Below are 20,592 nucleotides of genomic sequence, written 5' to 3'. Positions count from 1 at the left end.
CATAACCAGCCCAGCCTAGCTCATGACAAGTTACGAAGTAAATATTCCTGGTTTCCCTGTTTTAGCACCCACATCTCTTCTCTATTCCACCAGAGTGTCAAACAATCTGTCAAGACCCTGCTCCCAGAAGGAGCTCTTATCCTAGATTTTAGTGAAAAGATCCCAAAATGAAGACGTGTCCAATGTCCAAAAGAATGGGGCACCTTTCCTGGGTAGCCTGCTCCATCCCCTAAATACTGAGTCTGCTGTTTTAAAAAAGTGTCTTTTATTCACTCAAATTATCTCATTAAAGCTTCACAATGGGGCTTCCCTGGTGGCGCAGTGGTTGAGAGTCCGCCTGCCGATGCAGGGGACACGGGTTCGTGTCCCGGTCCGGGAGGATCCCACATGCCGCGGAGCGGCTGGGCCCGTGAGCCACAACTACTGAGCCTGCGCGTCCGGAGCCTGTGCTCCGCAGCAGGAGAGGCCACAGCAGTGAGAGGCCCGCGTACCGCCAAAAAAAAAAAAAGCTTCACAATGATCCTTGGAGGTTATTATTAGCACTCATCTAACAGGTGGAAACTAAGGTTAAGGAAGTTTAAGGTCACACCTCTGGGAAATGGAGTGTGGGCCGATTCCAGATTTTCTGGCTCCGGAAGGCGTTAAATAAAATACAAAGAGAAAAAAAAAGTAAAGGGCGGGCTAAGAGGCACGCCTAGGAAGCAGCTCCCCTCAGGAAACAGAGGGTCCCTTGGTTCTTTGTTTAGTCTGGCCAGTTCATCTGGGGAAAGGGAGGCAGTCTGCGAAGGTGGAAGGTGGGGACGTGGAGGAGGACTAGGTCTGGGTTGCGGGGTGCCCCTGTCTTCTCGCGGGGAGCCCCTCCTCTGCCCATTCTCGCCTCCTTGCTCCTCCTGAGTCGGCAAACGCGGCCCCGCCTGGCCCCGCGCGGCCGCCGTAGAATCCCCGTTGCCATGGCTCCCAGGTGCGGGCGCGCGGAGGAGAGACTAAGAGGCGTCCAGGGAGTCCTTGGGGGTCCTGGTCGAGCTTCCTGGGCCCGCGAACCCGAGAGGCGCCATGGGACGGAGTAAGCGCCCTCTCCCACCTTCCGCCCTCGATTGTCCCCATTTTGGGCATCGTCCCGGGCCTCTTGGGACCCTCGGCGCCCCTTCCCGCCAGCGGGACCACAGCCCGGCCTAGCCCTTCGCTCTCTAAAGACCGGGCAGTGCCATGTCGCCCGCTGACTGGCGGGGCAGCTTGGCCCCGGCCAGGCCCAGGTTCCCGTTCTGTAAAATGGGGTGGGCGTCGGGGCGGGGGAAGAAAGCATTGGATTTGACGGAAAGGCTGGCTAGTGGAAGGTCTAGGGTTTGGACGTCAGACACGCCGGGTTCGAGCCCGCGCATCTCCTTGCCTGCAGCGTGGGCTAGTCGCTGTCTCTGAACCACAGCCCTCGGACTCTTTGGGAAGGCAGTGTAGCCTGGTGGTTGAGGGAACCGACTCCGGCACCTATCAGCTGTGAGACTTCCTCACCTCCAAAACGTAGGCAATAATAGGACGTTTACAGACAGCCGGTGTTGTAAATGTGATTATAAATGTACCAAGAGACTGAGTTGGTAGGATTAACAGTTATTTATGTTAGATTGAACCAATTATACCAGGTTGAACCTTTCCACTATTGACACCGTCTTTGACCTTTACACGTGGCAATTTTATACAGTTCCACCGAATTTATCACTTACTGTAAAAGTGTTATAGTGAATACTTTTAAATCAAGAGGCCGTGGTGGATGATGGGGTTTCTGCCCTGGAAGAGCTGACAGCCTGGTGGTGGAAGGGGGCTGGTGATTTTAAATGTTAACACTTCGTTCGGAAACCAGTTATTTCCTTTCACACTTTTCCTCCCCTCATCCCCATACTGTGGTCCCAGATTTTTCTTTTTCTTTTTCCTCATCAACATCTTTTACTTTTCTGTGGATTATCCTTTGCCCTCTGTCTCTGAATCTTGTCCACCTTCATTTGTTAAATCATTAACTTATCAGAATTGTATTGGAGTTCCTACCCCGTGCCAGGCGTTGAGGATACAGTGGTGAACAAACAGGTGGGCCGGCCCTCCTGGAGCTTCTCCCTTTGAGGAAGAAGGCAAACACTTGCTTAAAAATATCAGTCACTATAGAGTCAAGACTAAGATACAAGATTCTTTTTACTGCTCTTTCCACGGTTCTGAACTGTCTACATCAGGAGAAGAAACTTGGGCTTCTGAGAGAAGATGGTAATAATGGCTTAATAATGGCAGCAAGTACGTCGTGTACTTGCTGCCTTCTAGGCAATGTTCTAAGTGGTTTCTCTGTGTTAACTCCTGGAGTCCTCACAAAAATCTTATGAAATAGACACTACTGTCACCTCCATTTTGCAGATGAGGAATCTGAAGCACAGAGAGGTTAGGCAACTTGCCGATTGTCACACAGTAAGTGATGTATCTGGGATGTGAACCTGAAAGGGCTGGCTTTCTTTAATATGTTACTACACTGTCTCTTGAATGTAAGTGAAGGTCTGGTGAGGAGAAGAGAGGTCGTAGTGCAAGTTCTCATGTTGAAAGTCAAAGAGACTACTTTTCTGTCAGAATCTGCGCAGGGAGAGCAGTGTCAAGCCCAGGGGCAGTGGCTAGGGGAAAATGAAAGAATTAGTTCTTCTCTGCACATTTAGTCTGGTGTAGATTATGATTTAGAGAAGAATGAGCTTCTTTTCTAAAACAAAAATTTAATATAGAATTCATTTTGTATTACTGTGACTATCAAATTAGGGTGATTAGTCTCATGGAGATATGATCTGTGTATGCATTTGCTGGGGGAAGTTAAGTACCCACAGAGCCATAGGATGTTATCCCTGGAAGGGTGCTCAGTGGTCTCTAATCCATGCCATGTGTAAAACCATACAGATGGAATCTGTTATGCAGAAAGTTTAAGCATCTGGTCCCGAACCTTGCACTTGTTATGTGATAGGTTAGAATTAAATTTGGGGCTGCAGCTCAGTGGCCTTTCATAATGTCTTCATTTTCTTAAAGGCACATAGTGGAAAAAATCAGTTTTATATTAATTCCTCTCAGTTCACCTTGACTAGGAAACTCCCATTAGAATCATCCTCCTTATTCATTGCCATTATATTGTAGACTTCATCAACTGCTTATAACAAATACTTTACATCTCTTGTTTCATACTTCTAAGTCTTAATTCATTTGGTGGACAGTGTTGTTCACCACTAATTTCAAGCTCTTTGAAATTGAGATGAGATACGTTGCTAGATACCATGTGGATTGTTCATCACATGCCTATGAACAATCGCTAAGTGCTTTTCACAAACATTTTAGCTATATAAGGAAAAGCTTTTTGATGAAAGATGGGCTTCCAAGAAAAACATCCTTTAAAGAAATTGCGTATATTTACATACCAAGCACATAGACAAAGTTTAAGAAATAAGCAAAACACTTAATTATGGATAAATAGAGTGTTTTAAATTTGTTTTATTTTTTAATGGAGGGCCTAATTTAATTTTCAAACTGAACTGGTTACTAAAGAGTGTAGTAATTTGTTTAACTTTGTTCTTAACTTAATGACTTTATTTGACAATAGCTTTAAGGCTAGAACAGCTATTTCCTTTCTGTAATTATTCATTGATGTAACTGAAAGAGGAATGCTTAGACAAATATTCTGTACCTTAAGAAAATTAAAATACTTTGACTGTTATATTCATTTAAGTTTATATGAGTGGTCATAGTGAAATTGCTCAGACAGTGCACTTGAAAATTTAACAATTTAAACATGTGCATAATTCTTCTTAACCAGTCCTTCTTTGAGAGCATACCACCCCCCTGCTGAATGCTTTACATGCATAGGGCACTTAATCCTCCCAATAACTGTCTGAAATAAGTACCATAGAAACTCTCTTGAGACAGGTCATTGGAAACACTTGGTTAAAGTGCTAAGTCATAAAAATGATACATTTTAGGGCTTCTTTCTACAGCTGTAATAGAGTAACTGGTATTGGACTTAACCTTCCACTGTAGGCAACTATGAAATTGGGCAGGAACAACAAGTAGGACATAACCATGCTCCTTGAGAGAAGGGGAATGCAAAAGTCATACCCCACTGTCACCCCAGCTTTCTTTGTAGAAGCACTTTCCTACTTGCAGTAAAGAAGATAGAATTCAAGCAAAGTAGTGGTCATGCAGAGCTAAGGCAGAAATTAGCCTTCTGAGCTGCAGAAGTTGCTGTAATTTATGGGGTAGGATACAGAGAAGGAGGTACAGTATGGAATGGGGGAGGGAAGAAGACTTCATGGGGACGTTTACTATAGGATTTAGGCAAGGGCTGGCTGAGCATGTGTAGCAAAGACTTGGAGAGACCTGAAAGAGATCACCTACTGTGGGGCAGAGTATGGAATGGAGATGCCAGAGGTCAGGCAGTCCTGGAAGACACAGGAGTCCTGGCCCATCTGGAGTTAAAAGACCTTGCTGAGCCCTTTAAGAATTCATTTGAGACCCCCAAGAAAACCATACCTTAGCAGTAAGTACTGGGCCCTGGAGTAATGGCCATGCTCTAGGGCTAAGTTCAAAACTAAAATAGATCCACTCTAACAAAAAATACAGTCAAGCCTAACAGGGAAAAAAGGTTCTGTCAGTACTTTCACTGCCTGCCAGAATAAAGTTCTACTCCTTTTAAAGGACAGTGATATAATCTAGACTTTCTACAGTGCTTCAATAGAAGAATATAATGACCAGCCTACAATTAAAAATTGCTAGACACAAGGAGCAGAAACATGTGGCCATGATCAAGAACAGAAGCAGTTAATAAAAACAGATCCCAAGATGGTAGAGGTGCTGAAATTAGCACACAAAGACTTTAAAGCAGTGTGTTAGTTTCCTAGAGCTGCCATAACAAATTACTACAAATTTAGAAGCTTACAGTTCTGCAGGTCACAAGTCTGATATAGAGTCCCTATATCAGACTCTTGTAGATGCTCTTGTAGATTTTCACCCTACCTGAAATCAGGGTGTCAGTGAGACTGTGTTCCTTTCTGGAGGCTCTAGGGGAGGAACATTTTCTTGTTTGACTTGTTGGCAGAATTTGGTTCCTTACAGTAATAGGACTGAGATCCTCATTTCATTGTTGGTTCTCAGCTTAAGGCCATTTCTAGATTCTAGAGGCCACCTATGTTCCTTGGCTTGTGGCTCCCTTACTTCATCTTTAGAGCCAGCAATGGTGGGTTGAATCCTTCTCATTCTATGCATCTCTTTTTCTTCTTCTTCCATCTCAATCTCTGACGTGGCCAGGAAAGTCTCTCTGATTTTAAGGCTGTGTGTGATTAGATTGGGTCTACCTGGAGAATCTAGGGTACTCTCCCCATCTTAAGGTCCTTACCCTTAATCACATTTGCAAAGTCCCTTTGCCCTTTTGCCAGGCAAGGTAACATATTCCCAGGTTCTGGAAATTAGCGCGTAGGCAATAAATAACCTGAGGTTCCACCTCACGTTCCAGATACTAGAAAAAGATTACAAATTAAACCAGAAATAAATAGAAACCTGGAATAGTACAAGAGCTAAAATCAATGTAGTAGAAAACATAAGGTAAGACAATAGGAAACAAAATAGACAAACGGTAGTAAACAAAATTAATGGAAATTTTATTCTTATCCTATGACCCAGCTATTTTACTCCTAGATATTACCAAAGAAAAATGAAAACCTTTGTCCACTCAAACTTATGTATGATTTGTTTTCTTATGATTGTTTTAAGAGTTCTTTATATATTCTACATATAAGTCCTTTATAGAATATATGATTTGCAAATATTTTCTCTCCATCTATGGCTTATATTTTCATTCTCTTAACAGTGTTTTTCAAAGAGCAGAAGTTTAAAATTTTGAAGTCCAGCTTATCAACTTGTTCTTTTATAGATTTTGCTTTTCGTGCCATCCAAGAAATCTTTACCTAACCCCAGTTCACATAGACTTTCCTCTTACGTTTTTGTTTCCCTAATTTTAAGTTTTATGTTATTCTGTCATCCATTTAACTCAGTTTTTTAATAAGACACCATTGTAAATGATGTTGGTATGTAGAAATATAATTGACTTTTGCATTATAGATCTTATATCCTGCAAACTTGCTAAACTCTGCTATGAGTTCTACCAGCTTTTGATGTAGATTTTGTTGGATATTCTCCATAGACAATCATGCCGTCTGCAAAGAGAGATAATTCTACTTCTTCCTTTCCTATCTGGATGCCTTTTATTTCTTTTTCTTGCCTTATTGCTAGAATCTGGCTAGAACCTTTAGTACAATGTTGAGGTGGTGAGAACAGCTATCCTTGCCTTTTCCCTGATCTCGGGAAAAGCATTCAGTCTTTGTCCATTAAGTAGGATGGTAGCTGCAGGTCTCTTGTAGATGCCCTTTATCAAGTTGGGTCAGTTCCCTTCTCTTCCTAGCTTGCTGCAAGTGTTTCTGTTTGTTTGTTTGCTTATAATCAGGTTTTTACTGATCAGTCTGGCAAGAAATTCACAATTTCATTTTTTTAAAGTATTTTTATTGATTTTTCTCTGTTGTTTTTCTGTTTTCCATTTCATTGATTTCTGCTATAGCCTCTATTATTTACTTCCTTATGCTTACTTTGGGTTTAATTTTTTTTGTTTTGTTTTGTTAGTTTCTCAAAGAAGAAGCTGATATTTGGGACCTTTCTTCTTTCTTGCTATCGGCATTTAGTGCTATAAATTTCTTCCAAGTTATGTTTTAGCTGCACCCCACAGATTTTGATATGCTCGTTTTTTTCATGTTATATTCTGTTCAAAATACTTCCTCCTTTTGAGTTCCCAATGACAAATTTTTTTAAAAAAGCATCACTTTCTTATATTTTGTCTTGATTTTTAGTTATCTTAGGCTGGAGGGTAAATCCTGTGCCTGTGACTCCATCGTGTCTGGAACCTGAAGGCTCTGCTACTCTAATGATTTAATGATTAGATTAAATCATTAATGATTTAATGATTAGATTAAATCATTAATGATTTAATGATTTTCCTTGTCCTGGTTCTCTCCCCTCTGCTTTCAGGGAGAAAACCTCTTTATATGCTATCAGTGTAGCACTGTGGTTTTCACACCTAGCTTTTAATGTTCAATTGTCACTCTCAGCCTTACCTTGTCAACTGTGTTTAGTGGCAGCCACCCAATACAGCTGTCCTTAAAGTTACAGTTTCCCCCATATTTCCCTAATGCCTGATGTGTCACACTTACCAGTGTGTTCCCTTCCATTAATATCCCATTTGCTATAGATTGAATGTTTGTTTCCCACCAAAATTCATATGGTGAGATCTTAACACTCGAGGTGATGGTATTAGGAGGCGGGGCCTTTGGGAGATAATTAGGTCATGAGCACAGAACCCTCATATTGGGATTATTGCCCTTATGAAAGAGGCCCCAGAGATCTCGCTCATGCCCTTCACCATGGGAGGTTACTATCAAGGGGAACAAATATTCAACGTTCCATGTTAGCTAACGTCTGCTTTTGTGTACCACTTCCGGTATCCACCCTTCCAGGTTGGGTTCCCCAGGAGGCAGACTTTTAGATGGAGGCTAGTGTGCAGGAGGTTTATTAGGGAGTGTCATTGGAGTGGGTAGGGAAAAAAGCAAGAGAGGGAAGTAGGGCTGGGATGCATCTTAACAAAGGCCTTAGCCAACCAACCTGGAAATTGGAAGGAGCTCTGAACTTGGAACGGACCTCTGCGTTTTCCCAAGTTGGGGTGAGAGGGTTGGGCCCTTTTAGCCCCACATCAGTCGATCACTGGATATGGACTTTCCTGGGAAGGGGCGTGACCTTGGTTGAGATGTTTCTTCAGCTGGGGTGACTTCACGGTGGGCAGCTGAGGGCTGCCTTCTGGCAGAACTCCCAGCAGCAGGAAGTAATCCTTCAGGCCTGAAGGGGGGAACTGGGCACAGTAGCACCTACCATAGCCTGTGGTGCCCTTTCCTCATTTGTTTATCTGGCAAATATCTACTCACATTTCAAGATCCAGCCCGGACTTCTTCTCCATGATGCTTCGCTTGACCTTCTTCTTGTCACTCAGTAGCATGGATCACTCCCTCCTTTGTACTCACTGTACTTTCTGTATTCTTCTGTACTTGCCCCGTACACCCTGTCTGTTTTTGTAACAGCACACTCTGCGTGAGTGCCTCTAACAGTGTCATGGGATCAGGGTGTAGAGTATGGCCACCAACGCTCATGATAACCATGAGTCAGTAAGAAAAGGCAGGGCAAATGAGTAATCCTGTTGCTTAAAATGCCCATGGAAAACAATAAAAGTTCAGATGCTACAGGATGAAATCTTCACCTATTTGTAACCCCTTCATTTATGTTAAATCTGTTTCATATATGTATCCACCAGATCTTTCAAGATGTTTACAAATTCTGTAGAATCTGCCTGAAACATATATTACTGATTTTATTCTAATCCAGCAAGAAAGAGAGGGTTGTTTACAAAACATGATATAAAACCTGAAGGGTGAACACTAAATTGTTGGCTTTGCGAGTTTCTAGAACCTCGTTCAATACACTGAAATCTCTTTCATAGTAAACACAACGTGACAACCTCTAGTATTCCAGAAAATTCTCCTCTTGCCCTTTTCCCCCCCTACCCTGCAAAGTCATTTTATTGAAACTCCCTCAAGTTATTGAGAACCCAGCCATATTAAGGAATTGAAAAGAAGCCTAGGGTAGCTCATCAGTTTTGGTTAAAACTTTGGAATCCACAGCAGAATTCTTTTAGGGAGATAAGTATGAATCTGTGGTTCTAATTGTTAGTACCGTTCATCAATCACCTCATTCACATATTGGTTATGACCTTGTATAGGTGAGACACTTCTCAGAGTCCATCTGAATCCTGTATTTTGCTGTTTGAATTTTTCCAAAATAAGGAAGTGAAAGTATATTTCATATAGTAAGTACCTTGGCATGTTCTTCTATACCATGTGATAGGCACTGTAATACCATCTGTCTTGAAATAGTCTTATGATGACATATTAATGCTTCCAAAGCCTTTTTAAGTCCCTAGAGTGCTGTCTTGTAAATGCAGTGCTGTATTATTTAGAGTAGGACTTTCTAAAGGCGAACAGTGCTCCTTGGAGTTAAAGACTGTTTGGTCTAAGTTGCATAGTACATAAAACAACAAAATGTTCCCCATTTCAAAGTCTGAAACACTATAATCTCCATACACCATGTAGGTACTCTGACACACTTCTTCTCAGGGACCCTGGTTTTTGCATAGATGTTTGCCATCACAGGTGAGGCAGTATTGTGTAACAGCAGTTTCCTGAGTTACACAATATGTAACTATGAAAACAATGTGCCACACAGCAGTTTGCTTAATATAGAAGAGTTCAGAAAAGGGCTGCTGGGAAATTCCGGACCTTCACAGTTCTACCTTCCTCTGTGATTCTCTTGATTTTCACTTAATCTATCCTCCTTGTGCGTAACTGTTGCTGTTGGGCAGACTTCCCTGTGGTGCTGAGTGAATCTGAGCCCCTCCTCTCCCACGTGTGTGTGTGTGTGTGTGTGTAAATTTGTTATTTATGCCAACTCCCCCACCTTTCCCCACCCCTTTCCACTAATAGTGATTTTTATCATCTTACTTCTCATGATTAGGAGATATGGATCAACATAATTCCTTCCTAATATCTACATGCCTCTGCGTTTCCCTTGTCTTTCTTCCAAAGAACTGTCACTGCAAGTAGCCCCATCTCCTACCACCGGAAGTAGCAGAGGGTTCAGCTAACTGCACACAAATGATGGAGTTCGTACATGTTTTCACATTGTTCAAAAAAGGCAAACTTCACTTTTAAGGATGTGGCACAGAAGTGGGGCAGCTGAAGGTGCTGTGAAGAACTTTGTCTCCGCTAGAGAAGCTTGTGCATTTAGGAAGCTTGAGAAATTTTGAGAGGCTCTTATTTCCTCACTTTTGGGGCAGTGGAGCATAGTGGTTCAGAGCACGTGGTCAGGTGCCAGATTCCTACACTTAAAACCTCGCTCTAGCACTTACTAGCGCGACCTTGGGCAAGTTATTTAAACTATCTGTGCCTTAATTCCTCATTTGAAAAAGATAAATAGTCGTTGTACATACTCACATGTTAATACATGCATAGCATTTAGGACAGTGCTTGGCACCTTGTAAATGGCAGTAAATGAATCTTTATTATCTTGTAGGATGGACGTGTGATATTTCCACATTCCACCTAAAATGTGAGGGTTCAGACGGATTAATAATTTTTAATAGCACTGGAAAATACAAGTTTTCTCCATTGTCATTCCCTCCTTGATTTTAGTACATATTACAAAGAGGGTGCGTGTCCTGTTCTTGGCCCTCACTGTGGACCAGATGTTGTCTCCAGTACCTTGGTGCTACCATCATCTCATGGTCCTGGCCTGTGACATCAGACCAGCCCACTGCTACTCATCCCTCTTGTCAGGGGGGTGGGGACTCTCGCAACCCCTCCTCCTGCGAGCAGCTTCTTTCATGCCTCCTGGAAACGGACCAAGTGCTTTATGAGATTGCAGTGCAAAATCTGGGGTGTTCCTCTCCTGTCTCTTCCACTCGAGTTAAATAAACACCAGTTGAATGAATGAATGAGCGAGTGAACCTTTCCTTATTGAATGGCTGTGGCTGTTGAATGAAGATGCTTTCATATTTCTGCCCTCTGTCAGCCCGACCGAGCCTCTCCGGAGCAGGTTTCTCTGTCTTGGATTACTTAGTGGGTCTCATCCAGTTCGACATGATACCACCTCAAGATTCCACGTTCTTGGGGTCATTACCTATCAACTTGGTCTCCATCCATACAACGAAATGTGTGTAGATCCCAGTGTAAGAAAGACAAAATGTATCATCACATCTTTCTTCTGAGTCACCCTGGAATCACAAAAACTCCCAGCAGGAGGAAGCACTCCTCTGATCTCTGTTCCTTTGAGAATGACTTGGGCCTGGAGAATTCACATCTAACTGCAAGGAAAAACCAATGCATTAATAACTTAATATTAATGGGGATGGAGATATAATATGTAACAAATTTTCTTTCAGTCACGGAAGATCTTATTAGACGGAATGCCGAGCACAACGACTGTATAATTTTTTCCCTGGAGGAGCTCTCCTTGCATCAGCAAGAAATAGAAAGACTAGAACATATTGACAGGTGGTGCCGGGATTTAAAAATCCTCTATCTTCAAAATAATCTCATTGGAAAAATTGGTAAGTCTTCAGGACTTTGTTCTTATGGTTTCTTTAACATTTTGAATGGGAGAATGTTGGCAAATGCAGTGTTATTCTTAGAGGAAGAAAAAGAATGACATGGAGGAATAGACACAGCCATCTCTTAGTAGCTGTGTATGGAACCCTTCCCTGAACCTTTTCGTGCCTGTTCCATCTCCTGGCCCTGGGCATCTACATCAAGGAATTGGGAGGACCAGTTGATGGCTGGGAGCACATTAGTTGACGTAGTCATTTAAAACCTGATTTTTAAAAAGTTTAAAAGAGAGGCGGATATAATCCAGGCGTCTGTCATGGCTTTACAGCATCACTCTGTGAACCTGAAAGGATTCTGTGAGAGCTGAGTAAATCCTTGTCAGATCCCAGCCTGTGATAACTAGGTCTGCCATACGTATTGAGAATGTACATGTGCAAGGCATTGTGCTCAGTATTGGATATCGAGGGGGCTCCACAATTACACCCCTGCTTACTGCTCCAGTTTGGAATGAAATGAGAGGTAAAAACAGGAGTCAGGAGGATGGAGATCCAAAAATCAGCATTATAACTGATAAAAACTCTTTGGAGAATGTGGCTTAGACTTGCAGCCAAGTGAGATTCCTAATATGCCCCCAGAATTAAGCCTACCCACCACCCACTTACATGCAGAACTGGACAATGCAGGCTCCCCCTACCCACGCAGGCCCCCTTCTTTATGGCGGGAGCGGGTCGAGACTGTGTGCCCTCTGCCGGCGGGGAGATCCCAGACCCAGGAGAGAGGGTGGGATTGGGCATGCCCAGTTCCTTCTCCCAGTTCACCCATGAGGTAAGTGGGTCCTCCCCATCCAATTGCCACCTCCTCCCCCGGGAAGAATGAGTTAAAGGGACAGAGAGAAGAGAGGCCTGTGGAGACACTCTAACAGGGGATCCTGCCACATGGAAGCAGGAGGAGTGACCCCCAAACCTCAGAAAAGCTACAGTGTAGTTTAGTGGTAAGAGCAGGTGCAGGCCCTAATGTCAGGTAGACCCAGGTTTGAACCCTGCCTCTGCAAAAAACTAAGTCAGTCAACTTAGTCCCTCTGTGCCTTAGTCTTGCCATCTGTAAAATGGGAACAACAACATCTAACACACAGACATGATATTAGAGCTACATGGAACGACGTGCTTAGCTTTATGCCCGCTCATGAGAAAATAGCTGCTCTGCTATTAATATCGTCACTTACCCAGGGGCCCCAGGCCAGCCCCGTGGAGGTAGAAACAGAGGGGAGAACCACACAGAGTTGGCGGAAAAGGGATGGAGTCAGGGTTGATGAGGCAGAGTGAGTGCCAGCCCCTGTGGGTTCTGACATTACAGCCCAGAGGCCAGCTCGTAAGATTATACTTTAACTCTCCACCGTCACAAGCGGCGGTTCTCAACAGGGCCACTTGGCAATGTCTAGAGACATACCTGGTTGTTGCTGTGTGTGTGTGTGTGTAAGGGGTCAGCTACTGGCAGTTAGTGTGCAGAGGCCAGGGACATGCTAACAGTCCCAGGACCTCTCCCCCGCCCCCTCCAAGAAAGAATTACCTGGCCCCGAATGATAGTATTGCTGAGGCTGAGAAACTCTGCTGATGTAGTTGCCTCCAGCTTAGTGGGTAATTGAAAATTGGCTCTAGGGATACAAAAAGTCTGGAATTTGCATCATTTTTCAAGGTTTATTAAAATTCTTTCTTTTCCTTCAGATAATTATTTTTGGCATCTTGTACTTTACCAGAAATTAGAAACTCTGGCGCATTGTTCAATTAAAAAGGCTGTTATAGAAAACCACTAGCTTTTATGCATGAGAGCATTAAAGAGTTGTCCTAATTGTGCAGCTCCAAAAGAGTGCCCGAAATTTTCATCTCCACAGCTGGGTCCATCACAATTACTAATTAGTAGCATAGTATTTCAGTCCTTTTCAGAGCTGTGAGAAAGCTTAAATTTTTGCTTCCAAAGTATTCTTAAATTAAACACGCTTTTAAATCCTAATAATGGGATTTTTCAGTGCTACTCCACCCATAGGCATTTAGGCACTTTTTTAGCAAGTAAAACTGTTTCTCTAGGATTCAGACTTGCTCTTGGGCCACGGAGGTAGAAGTTTGCAAAACACCTGCCTTTCCTGAAGCTGTGTTCCTCACTGGGAGATCCAGGTGGGCTGTGGAGCCAGGCTTTGTTTAGTGGGGCTCCAGGTGTCATCTGAGGACTGTCCGGGGTCTGTGAAAATGGGGCTTGGGCCTCACCCCAGACTTACTGGCTCAGAGCCTCAGGGGGTGGGCTTCCGGAATCTGCATTGGTAACAGCTTCCCGATGAGCCCCAAGCTGAACGCCTCAGAGCGGCTTGAACTGGGGGATGGGTTTGGTCCAGTACAAGTTTGTAGGTCTGGTTATAGAAGTTGGTGAGAACTCCTCCCAGGCTGGTTTGGCCGAGAACGCAGACTCCCTTCCTGCTGCCCGAGAAGCTCTGCATATTTTTACTTATAGAGCTTTGTTTTTTCCTGACCAGTTTGACCCATTGTTCTCGATTTAATTTAATTTAATTTAGGAAACCCTTACAAAACAAATCTTAACTTTTTTTCTACCAGATGACTCTTTTCGCACTTACAGCGTTATACATAAAATGAAAGTGGAGAAGGAAAGGTATTTTATCGTGGGCTGGCAATTTTAACAATAATAACTTTATGTATTTTTGTTCAGGATATGTACTAGACACTGTATTACAATCTTGGGCACATGGAGCTCTACAAGTCTATGACTGTCAAATGCTCAGATATTACCTAGAGGAACTCTTGTAAACATCAGTATTACTTAGAATAATATAATTGCTGAGAGAAACTTTAGTAATTTATTCCACAATCCTCATTTAAAAAATGAGTAAACTGAGGCTCGGAGAGGTAAACTGTTATTCTCAGGAATTTTATGGAAAGAAATACATGATATTTTATAAATTTTAGGTGAAATATTAGTAGTGATAAGGGTGACGGTTATAAATCATCATGTTTGACCGTCATAATATCCCTGAAAAATGGTCCAGAGGAAGCATTATTTAAGTCAGCCTGCCCCAAATGCACATTTCTTAGCAGGGTTTTCTACATTCATGTCATCTTAGAAAGGACTCTTCTTTTAAAGTGTAGTGTAGTAATTTAGTGCCAAGCTCTGGAGTAAGATTTCCTGGCTCTACCACTTAACCTTGAACAAGTGGATTTATTCTCTGCACCTTGGTATTCTCATTTGCATAAGGGAGACGACAATAGTTTTAACTTCATAGGATTGTTATGAAGATTAAATGAGATAATACACAAAATGCTTAGAAAATTGTATGGCATGTAATAAGCACTCAGTAATGTAAGCTATGGTATTATTTACTGTTTTTAAAGGGCCCCACCCTTCAGCGATTCCTTGACTTATTTATGCTTTTGCCTTGCCTATATGGCCTTTACATATTTATTAGAAACAATAATCCTGTATCAGGATGATTTTGGCTTCACGTAAAGGAAAACACAACTCAGGATGGCTTAGCAGTGAGGAAATCTAGCATCTAACCCAACTATAAGTCTAGAGATAGGCCAGTCTCCAGGGTTGGTTGATTCCTTCTCTATGCTCCACCAGTCACAGTGGGCTTCATCCTACAGCTGGTTCCCTCAGGTTTGCAAGATGACTATGAGTACCAGTAAAGATAGTATTTCCTTCCTTTTTAACATCCAGTAGGAGAAAGGACAGGAAATCCGCAAGCATGAAATACAGATCATTCCTCCTCATCTGATTGGGAGTACTTGGTGTGCACGCCTTCTGCTGCATCACACAATCGCCAGGAGACTGCCACAGGCTGGTTGACTTAAGCCTGGGCTCCTGAGCTGTCACTAGCCAGGGACATGGGATTGCCATGTGCTGGGCCAGCTTGGTTAAGCCTAACCCCCCTGGAGTTGGAGCTGGGTAGAGACATGAGCAGAAATGGGTTGGTTCCATTAGGAAGGACAGAGGGAGAAATGGATGCTGTGTGGGCAACCAACAATGTCTGAAGTACAACCCCTAATCTACCTACTTTCTGAGGTACAGATTTGAAAAAGCAACATGGTTTTGACAACCATAATGATCCTTAGATTCTCGTTACCATTTTCATAAGATTACATAAAAATGTCTTTTATCTTGAAGGTTAATTAATTCCATTCTTTGTATATTTCAGAAAATGTTAGCAAACTCAAGAAACTTGAATATTTGAATTTAGCTTTAAACAACATTGAAAAAATTGAGAATTTGGAAGGTAAGGATTTTCTTCTTATAATTAATTGTTAATTAAACTTAGACTTCAACAGTATTGCTTAAACAATAGGTAGACTTTTCAAATTAACATTTTATATAAGTCTTATGTTTGTCAATTCTTGTTGTAAAAAGTCAAACGATAACAAGATACACAAATTCAAAAATGTAAGTCTACTTCACCCCTTCCTAACCCAGTTTCCTTCCCAGAGGCAGCGGTATTAACGCTTTGGTGTATAGAAGGTAGTTTTGTTACATTTTGCTTTGTATCAATGGGATCATACTATGAATATTGTTTTCAAAATGAATTTCTTCCATAAAATTACCTTGTTCTTCTGATCCAGGAAGGATGGGGAAGGCTGTCTAATGGAATGATTGTAGACTGAGTTATCCAACTATTGTTCTGCAGATGGACAATTGGGTGGTTTCTACATTTTGCTATAATAAGCATGGCTGCAATGAGCATCCTAATACGTTTCACTCTGTGTACATGTGTAAATATTTTTCTAGGATAGATACTTAGCAATGGAATTCCTGGGTTTAAATATGCATATTTTGGAAAATATTGCCAATTTGTTCTCCAAAAAGGTTGTATTGATATATACTTGTACCTATGGTCCACGTGAATACCCATTTTCCCCCAACTTCACTAGTGCTTTTTATAAGCAATCTTTTTCTAAAGATTAGAAGACATTGTTCTCTAGTAATTTTTAAAATTTTCTCCTCACTTATTATTACTGATCTTCCATATAACCTTTCAGATGTTTATTGAATATTTTTTTCTTACGTGAATAACTACTTCATATCTTTTGGCCATTTTTCTACTCATTTTTCTTCATGTGCTCTTGTGCATTCCAGATATTAATACCTTGTTATACATGTTATAAATCTTTTCTCTTGAGTGTACTACTTTTATTTCAGTCATGATGCTGGTATTGTTCAGAAGTCTTACTTCTGAAATGAATATACTCCAATTTATCAATCTTTTTCTTTATGGATTCTTTATGGTTTCTGGATACAAATATAGTCCATTTAAGTTCTAATTTTAATAATTTTATTCTTTACATTTAATCTCTCTAATGTGCTTCAAATTTAACATGTAAATGTTCCTGAATGGAAATATTTGGACAATTTAGTATTTTGAAAATTGAAATACAATTTACGTATTATAAACTTACATACACCATTTTAAAATACACGATTCACAGGTTTTTAGTATATTTGCAAGGTTGTGCATCCATCATCACTGTTTAATTCCAGAACATTTTCATCACCTTAAAAGAAACCCCCGTATCCATTAGCATTCATTCCCCATTCACCTCCTACCCTAGCCCCTAACAACCCCTAATCTACTTTCTGTCTCCATAGATTTTCCCATTCTGAACATGTAATATAGATGGAATCAAACAATACATGGTCGTCTGTTCTGACTTTTTTTTTTTTTTTTACGGTATGCGGGCCTCTCACTGTTGTGGCCTCTCCCGTTGCGGAGCACAGGCTCCAGACGCGCAGGCGCAGCGGCCATGGCTCACGGGCCCAGCAGCTCCGCGGCATGTGGGATCCTCCCGGACCGGGGCACGAACCCGTGTCCCCTGCATCGGCAGGCGGACTCTCAACCACTGCGCCACCAGGGAAGCCCCTGTTCTGACTTCTTAGTCTAATGTGTTCAGGGTTCATCCATGTTGTAGGATGCATCAGTACTTAATCCTTTTTAGGGCTGAATAATATTCCATCGTATGGATACACCTCATTTTGTTTATTCATTTATTAGTTGATGGGTATTTGAGTTGAGTCCACTTTTTGGTTACTATGAATAAAGCTGCTGTGAACATTAATGTACAAGTTTTTGCATAAACATCTGTTTTCAGTTAACTTAGTGCACCTAGGTATGGAATTGATGGGTCCTGTGATAACTGGAATTGATGGGTCCTGTGATAACTGTACGTCTCACTGTTCTCAGGAACTGCTTTGGCAGCGGCACCAGCTTGCATTCCCACCAGCCGTTTACGAGGGCTCCCGTTTCTCCACATCCTTGCCAGCAGTTGTCATTTTCAGTTTTCGTGTATTTATTTATCTTTATAGTAGCCATCCTATAGTGAGTGTGAAGTGGTATATCATTGTGGTCCTGATTTGCATTCGCCTAATGACTAATAAGTTTGGGCATTTTTTTATGTGCTTATTGGCCATTTGTATATCTTCTTTGGAGAAATCTTCTTTATTCAAAATCTTTGCCCATTTTCTAACTGGGTTATTTGTTGTTTGACTGCTGAACTGTAAGACTTATTTCTTTATTTTGAACGCTAGAATCCGATCAGATAAATGATTTGTAGATATATTCTCCCATTTTGTGGGTTTTCTTGTCAGCTTCCTTGTTGGTGTCCTTTAGAGCACAATTTTTTCTTAAACAACTTTATTGAGGTATAATTGATGTACAGAAGCCTGCGCATATTGAATATATATAATTTGTTGAGTTTGGACATATGCACACACATGTGAAACCATCACCGCGATTAAAACCTCTTTGTCTTGTTATTCTGGGAGGTTTCCTATTTTACTTTGCAGGCTTCTATTCTGTGCTGTTATTTTTTTTCGAAATGTCTAATAACACTTGGTGTCTGTTGATAACCACAAAGAATTTGGTTGATTAGGTGGCTGTGTGGCCTTATTCTGCAGTTGTGAGGTGGTGTTTCCACATCCAGCCTCTGGCCTGGCTGGCAGGGCCACTGTGGGCTCTGTGTGGGTGGGCAGGGGCTTGGGGCAGAGGCAGGCAAGCTCCTCTCCCCACCCCACTCCCATCTTCCAAGAGCTAAAATTAGGAGGACATTATTTAAGTCCTGTTGGATTTTAGCCTATTTGTCTCCTAGTGTAGACATCGGTATTTCAGGGGCCATCAAGGTCATGTATCAATAAAGGCATAAATATTCATCATACATTTTTAATGTTCATCCTCAAAACCTGAAATGTCATCACTGTCAAAGCCCCCAAACCATCATCAGTGCTGGAACTGAGACGGTTCTTTCCATTATTGGCATTTTTCTGCATTAGAAATGGAGCCTTTGCTCTTTCCCAGCTACCACTCTCCAGCCCTGTTACCATATCCACATGTGAACAAATGAAATAACAAAATTTGCACTACCGCTTCCCTGGTGGCACAGTGGTTAAGAATCCGCCTGCCAATGCCGGGAACACGGGTTCGAGCCCTGGTCTGGGAAGATCCCAGATGCTGCGGAGCAACTAAGCCCGTGCACCACAACTACTGAGCCTGTGCTCTGGAGCCCGTGAGCCACAACTACTGAGCCCACATGCCACAGCTACTGAAGCCCACGCGCCTAGAGCCCATGCTCGGCAACAAGAGAAGCCACTGCAAAGAGAAGCCTGCGCATCGCAGGGAAGACCCAACGCAGCCAAAAATAAATAAATTAAAAAAGAAAACTTAAAAAAAATTGCTCTATATCTATGTTTTTTAGTAGTGAAATATCTATCTATAATGTCAGAGAAATAATTAAAACTCTCATTCTCAGTTGGCTTGTTATTTTCATTAAGAAAGTAGTATCTGAAAGGATGTGGAGTTCTGTTTTTGCGGTATGTGTCGGCCACCAACCACTAGAGGGCAGTATTGTCACTATCGTCTTTTTGAGCTTTGAGAACTTGGTCCACAGTGGACACTTCTTCCTTTTGGTCCTCTGCCTTCCAGCTCTAATACGGATGCACCGGGCTCAGGGTCGTCTGAGGATATGTTTGGGGAGATGGGCAGTAGGGAGGGATGGGTGTCTTATCTTTTGGCAAATATGCACTTGTTTAATTTTAAATGTTTGAGGAAGAGAGGAGGAAGTTGGATATATATATACTCAGCTCACATACTTGAGTAAATCTCAGTATAATTTAAAACGTAAGTTGGATTTTTCTTTGTTTGTTTTGCTGCATGGCAAAACATAACTGTATCCTTCTTTTTCTTTTTTCCTTGTTGTGAATTCACCAAGATTTTTTTCCATCCCACCCCTCCTCTCCCACCCTTAAAACCTGGAAGGAGAGATGGGGTTTCTATTAGTGTCAACTCTCCCTCTTGGGAAATCAGCATGTTGGTTTCAGTGACCTTTAGACCCCCGTGGGCCACTGAGCTCGAGCTTCACAGAACAGGGGCTGAAGGGTGGGACTCAGTTGAAGGAGGGAGGTTTTCTCAAGCCTGTCTAGTTCAGCAAGAATAGTTCTTTCAAATGGCAGATGTGGTTTAATTTCTTATGTGTAGGCCTAGTAGAAGAAAAATTAAGATTCATCACTTTGAAAAATGTAATGAACATTTGGAGGGTTCTGCATCTACAAAATTACAGCAAAATCCAAAAATTATATGAATTTTTGAGCTTGTTGGAGTCTTTCAAATGTCAGTCTTTTCTCATATGGAAGAAAAACATAATTAAAATATCTCTCAGAGTCTCCCAAAGTCAACTTAAGAAATACCAGGTAACCTGTATCTTAAGTCAGACTACCCCAAATATATCTTTACACTTCATAAAATACATCTAACATTTTTTTTTGGCCATTGTAAAACAGACATACAGGCACAGAGATATAAACTTAATTATATTTATATGTCTAGTTTCATATTCATTCTTCATATAGTGGCTTAGTTCATTCACATCACTATGCTTTAATGACTGAATTATCAAATATGTTGATGTGCTTTAAATAACTCCTTATTGTTTGGTGCTTGAAGTGTTTTTAATTATGTTTGCTCTTGTGAATAGAACTGTTCTGAACAGCTTTGTACAAATTACCTGTTTCCAGTTGAGGTATTTGATTGGGACCTTTTCCTCCCCAATGAAATTCTGGATCAAGAGAAAAAAAAAAACACTTAAGAGCCTATTTTGTGTATTGACAAATTGAATGCTGAAAAAAAATATATATATTTTTTTAATCTCATAACCTTTCCAACATATTTAAAATTTATTTTTGAAGATATGAAGTTTCTGAATTTCCTTCACCTGTGTAGCTGAGTCTGGAATATTATAAAAGTATTTATTTGTTCCTGTGCATTTTGGTTATTCGGCTTTTCAGTAATTCATATTTTACCATAGTAACG

The 20,592-nt window shown here is 41.5% G+C and overlaps 1 protein-coding gene across 2 annotated transcripts in view; it reads left to right on the top strand.

Moving 5' to 3' along the window:
* Positions 1 to 791: 791 nt before the first annotated feature.
* The window catches only part of DNAAF11 (dynein axonemal assembly factor 11), a 71,606-nt gene continuing 51,805 nt past the window's right edge, over positions 792 to 20,592 (top strand). The window contains exons 1-3 of one of the 2 annotated variants that reach the window (XM_004265312.3): positions 792 to 1,063; positions 11,081 to 11,248; positions 15,442 to 15,519. In XM_004265312.3, the coding sequence (XP_004265360.1) occupies positions 1,054 to 1,063; positions 11,081 to 11,248; positions 15,442 to 15,519 (256 nt within the window). In that variant the 5' untranslated portion in view covers positions 792 to 1,053. The remainder of the gene's footprint in view (positions 1,064 to 11,080; positions 11,249 to 15,441; positions 15,520 to 20,592) is intronic. The other variant, XM_033419765.2, reaches the window with a different exon arrangement.

This window comes from Orcinus orca, chromosome 17 (assembly GCF_937001465.1).
Source record: "Orcinus orca chromosome 17, mOrcOrc1.1, whole genome shotgun sequence".
Lineage (NCBI taxonomy): Eukaryota > Metazoa > Chordata > Mammalia > Artiodactyla > Delphinidae > Orcinus > Orcinus orca.
The sequence above is the reverse complement of the archived record's forward strand: the minus strand, read 5'-3'. Positions and strand labels throughout refer to the sequence as shown.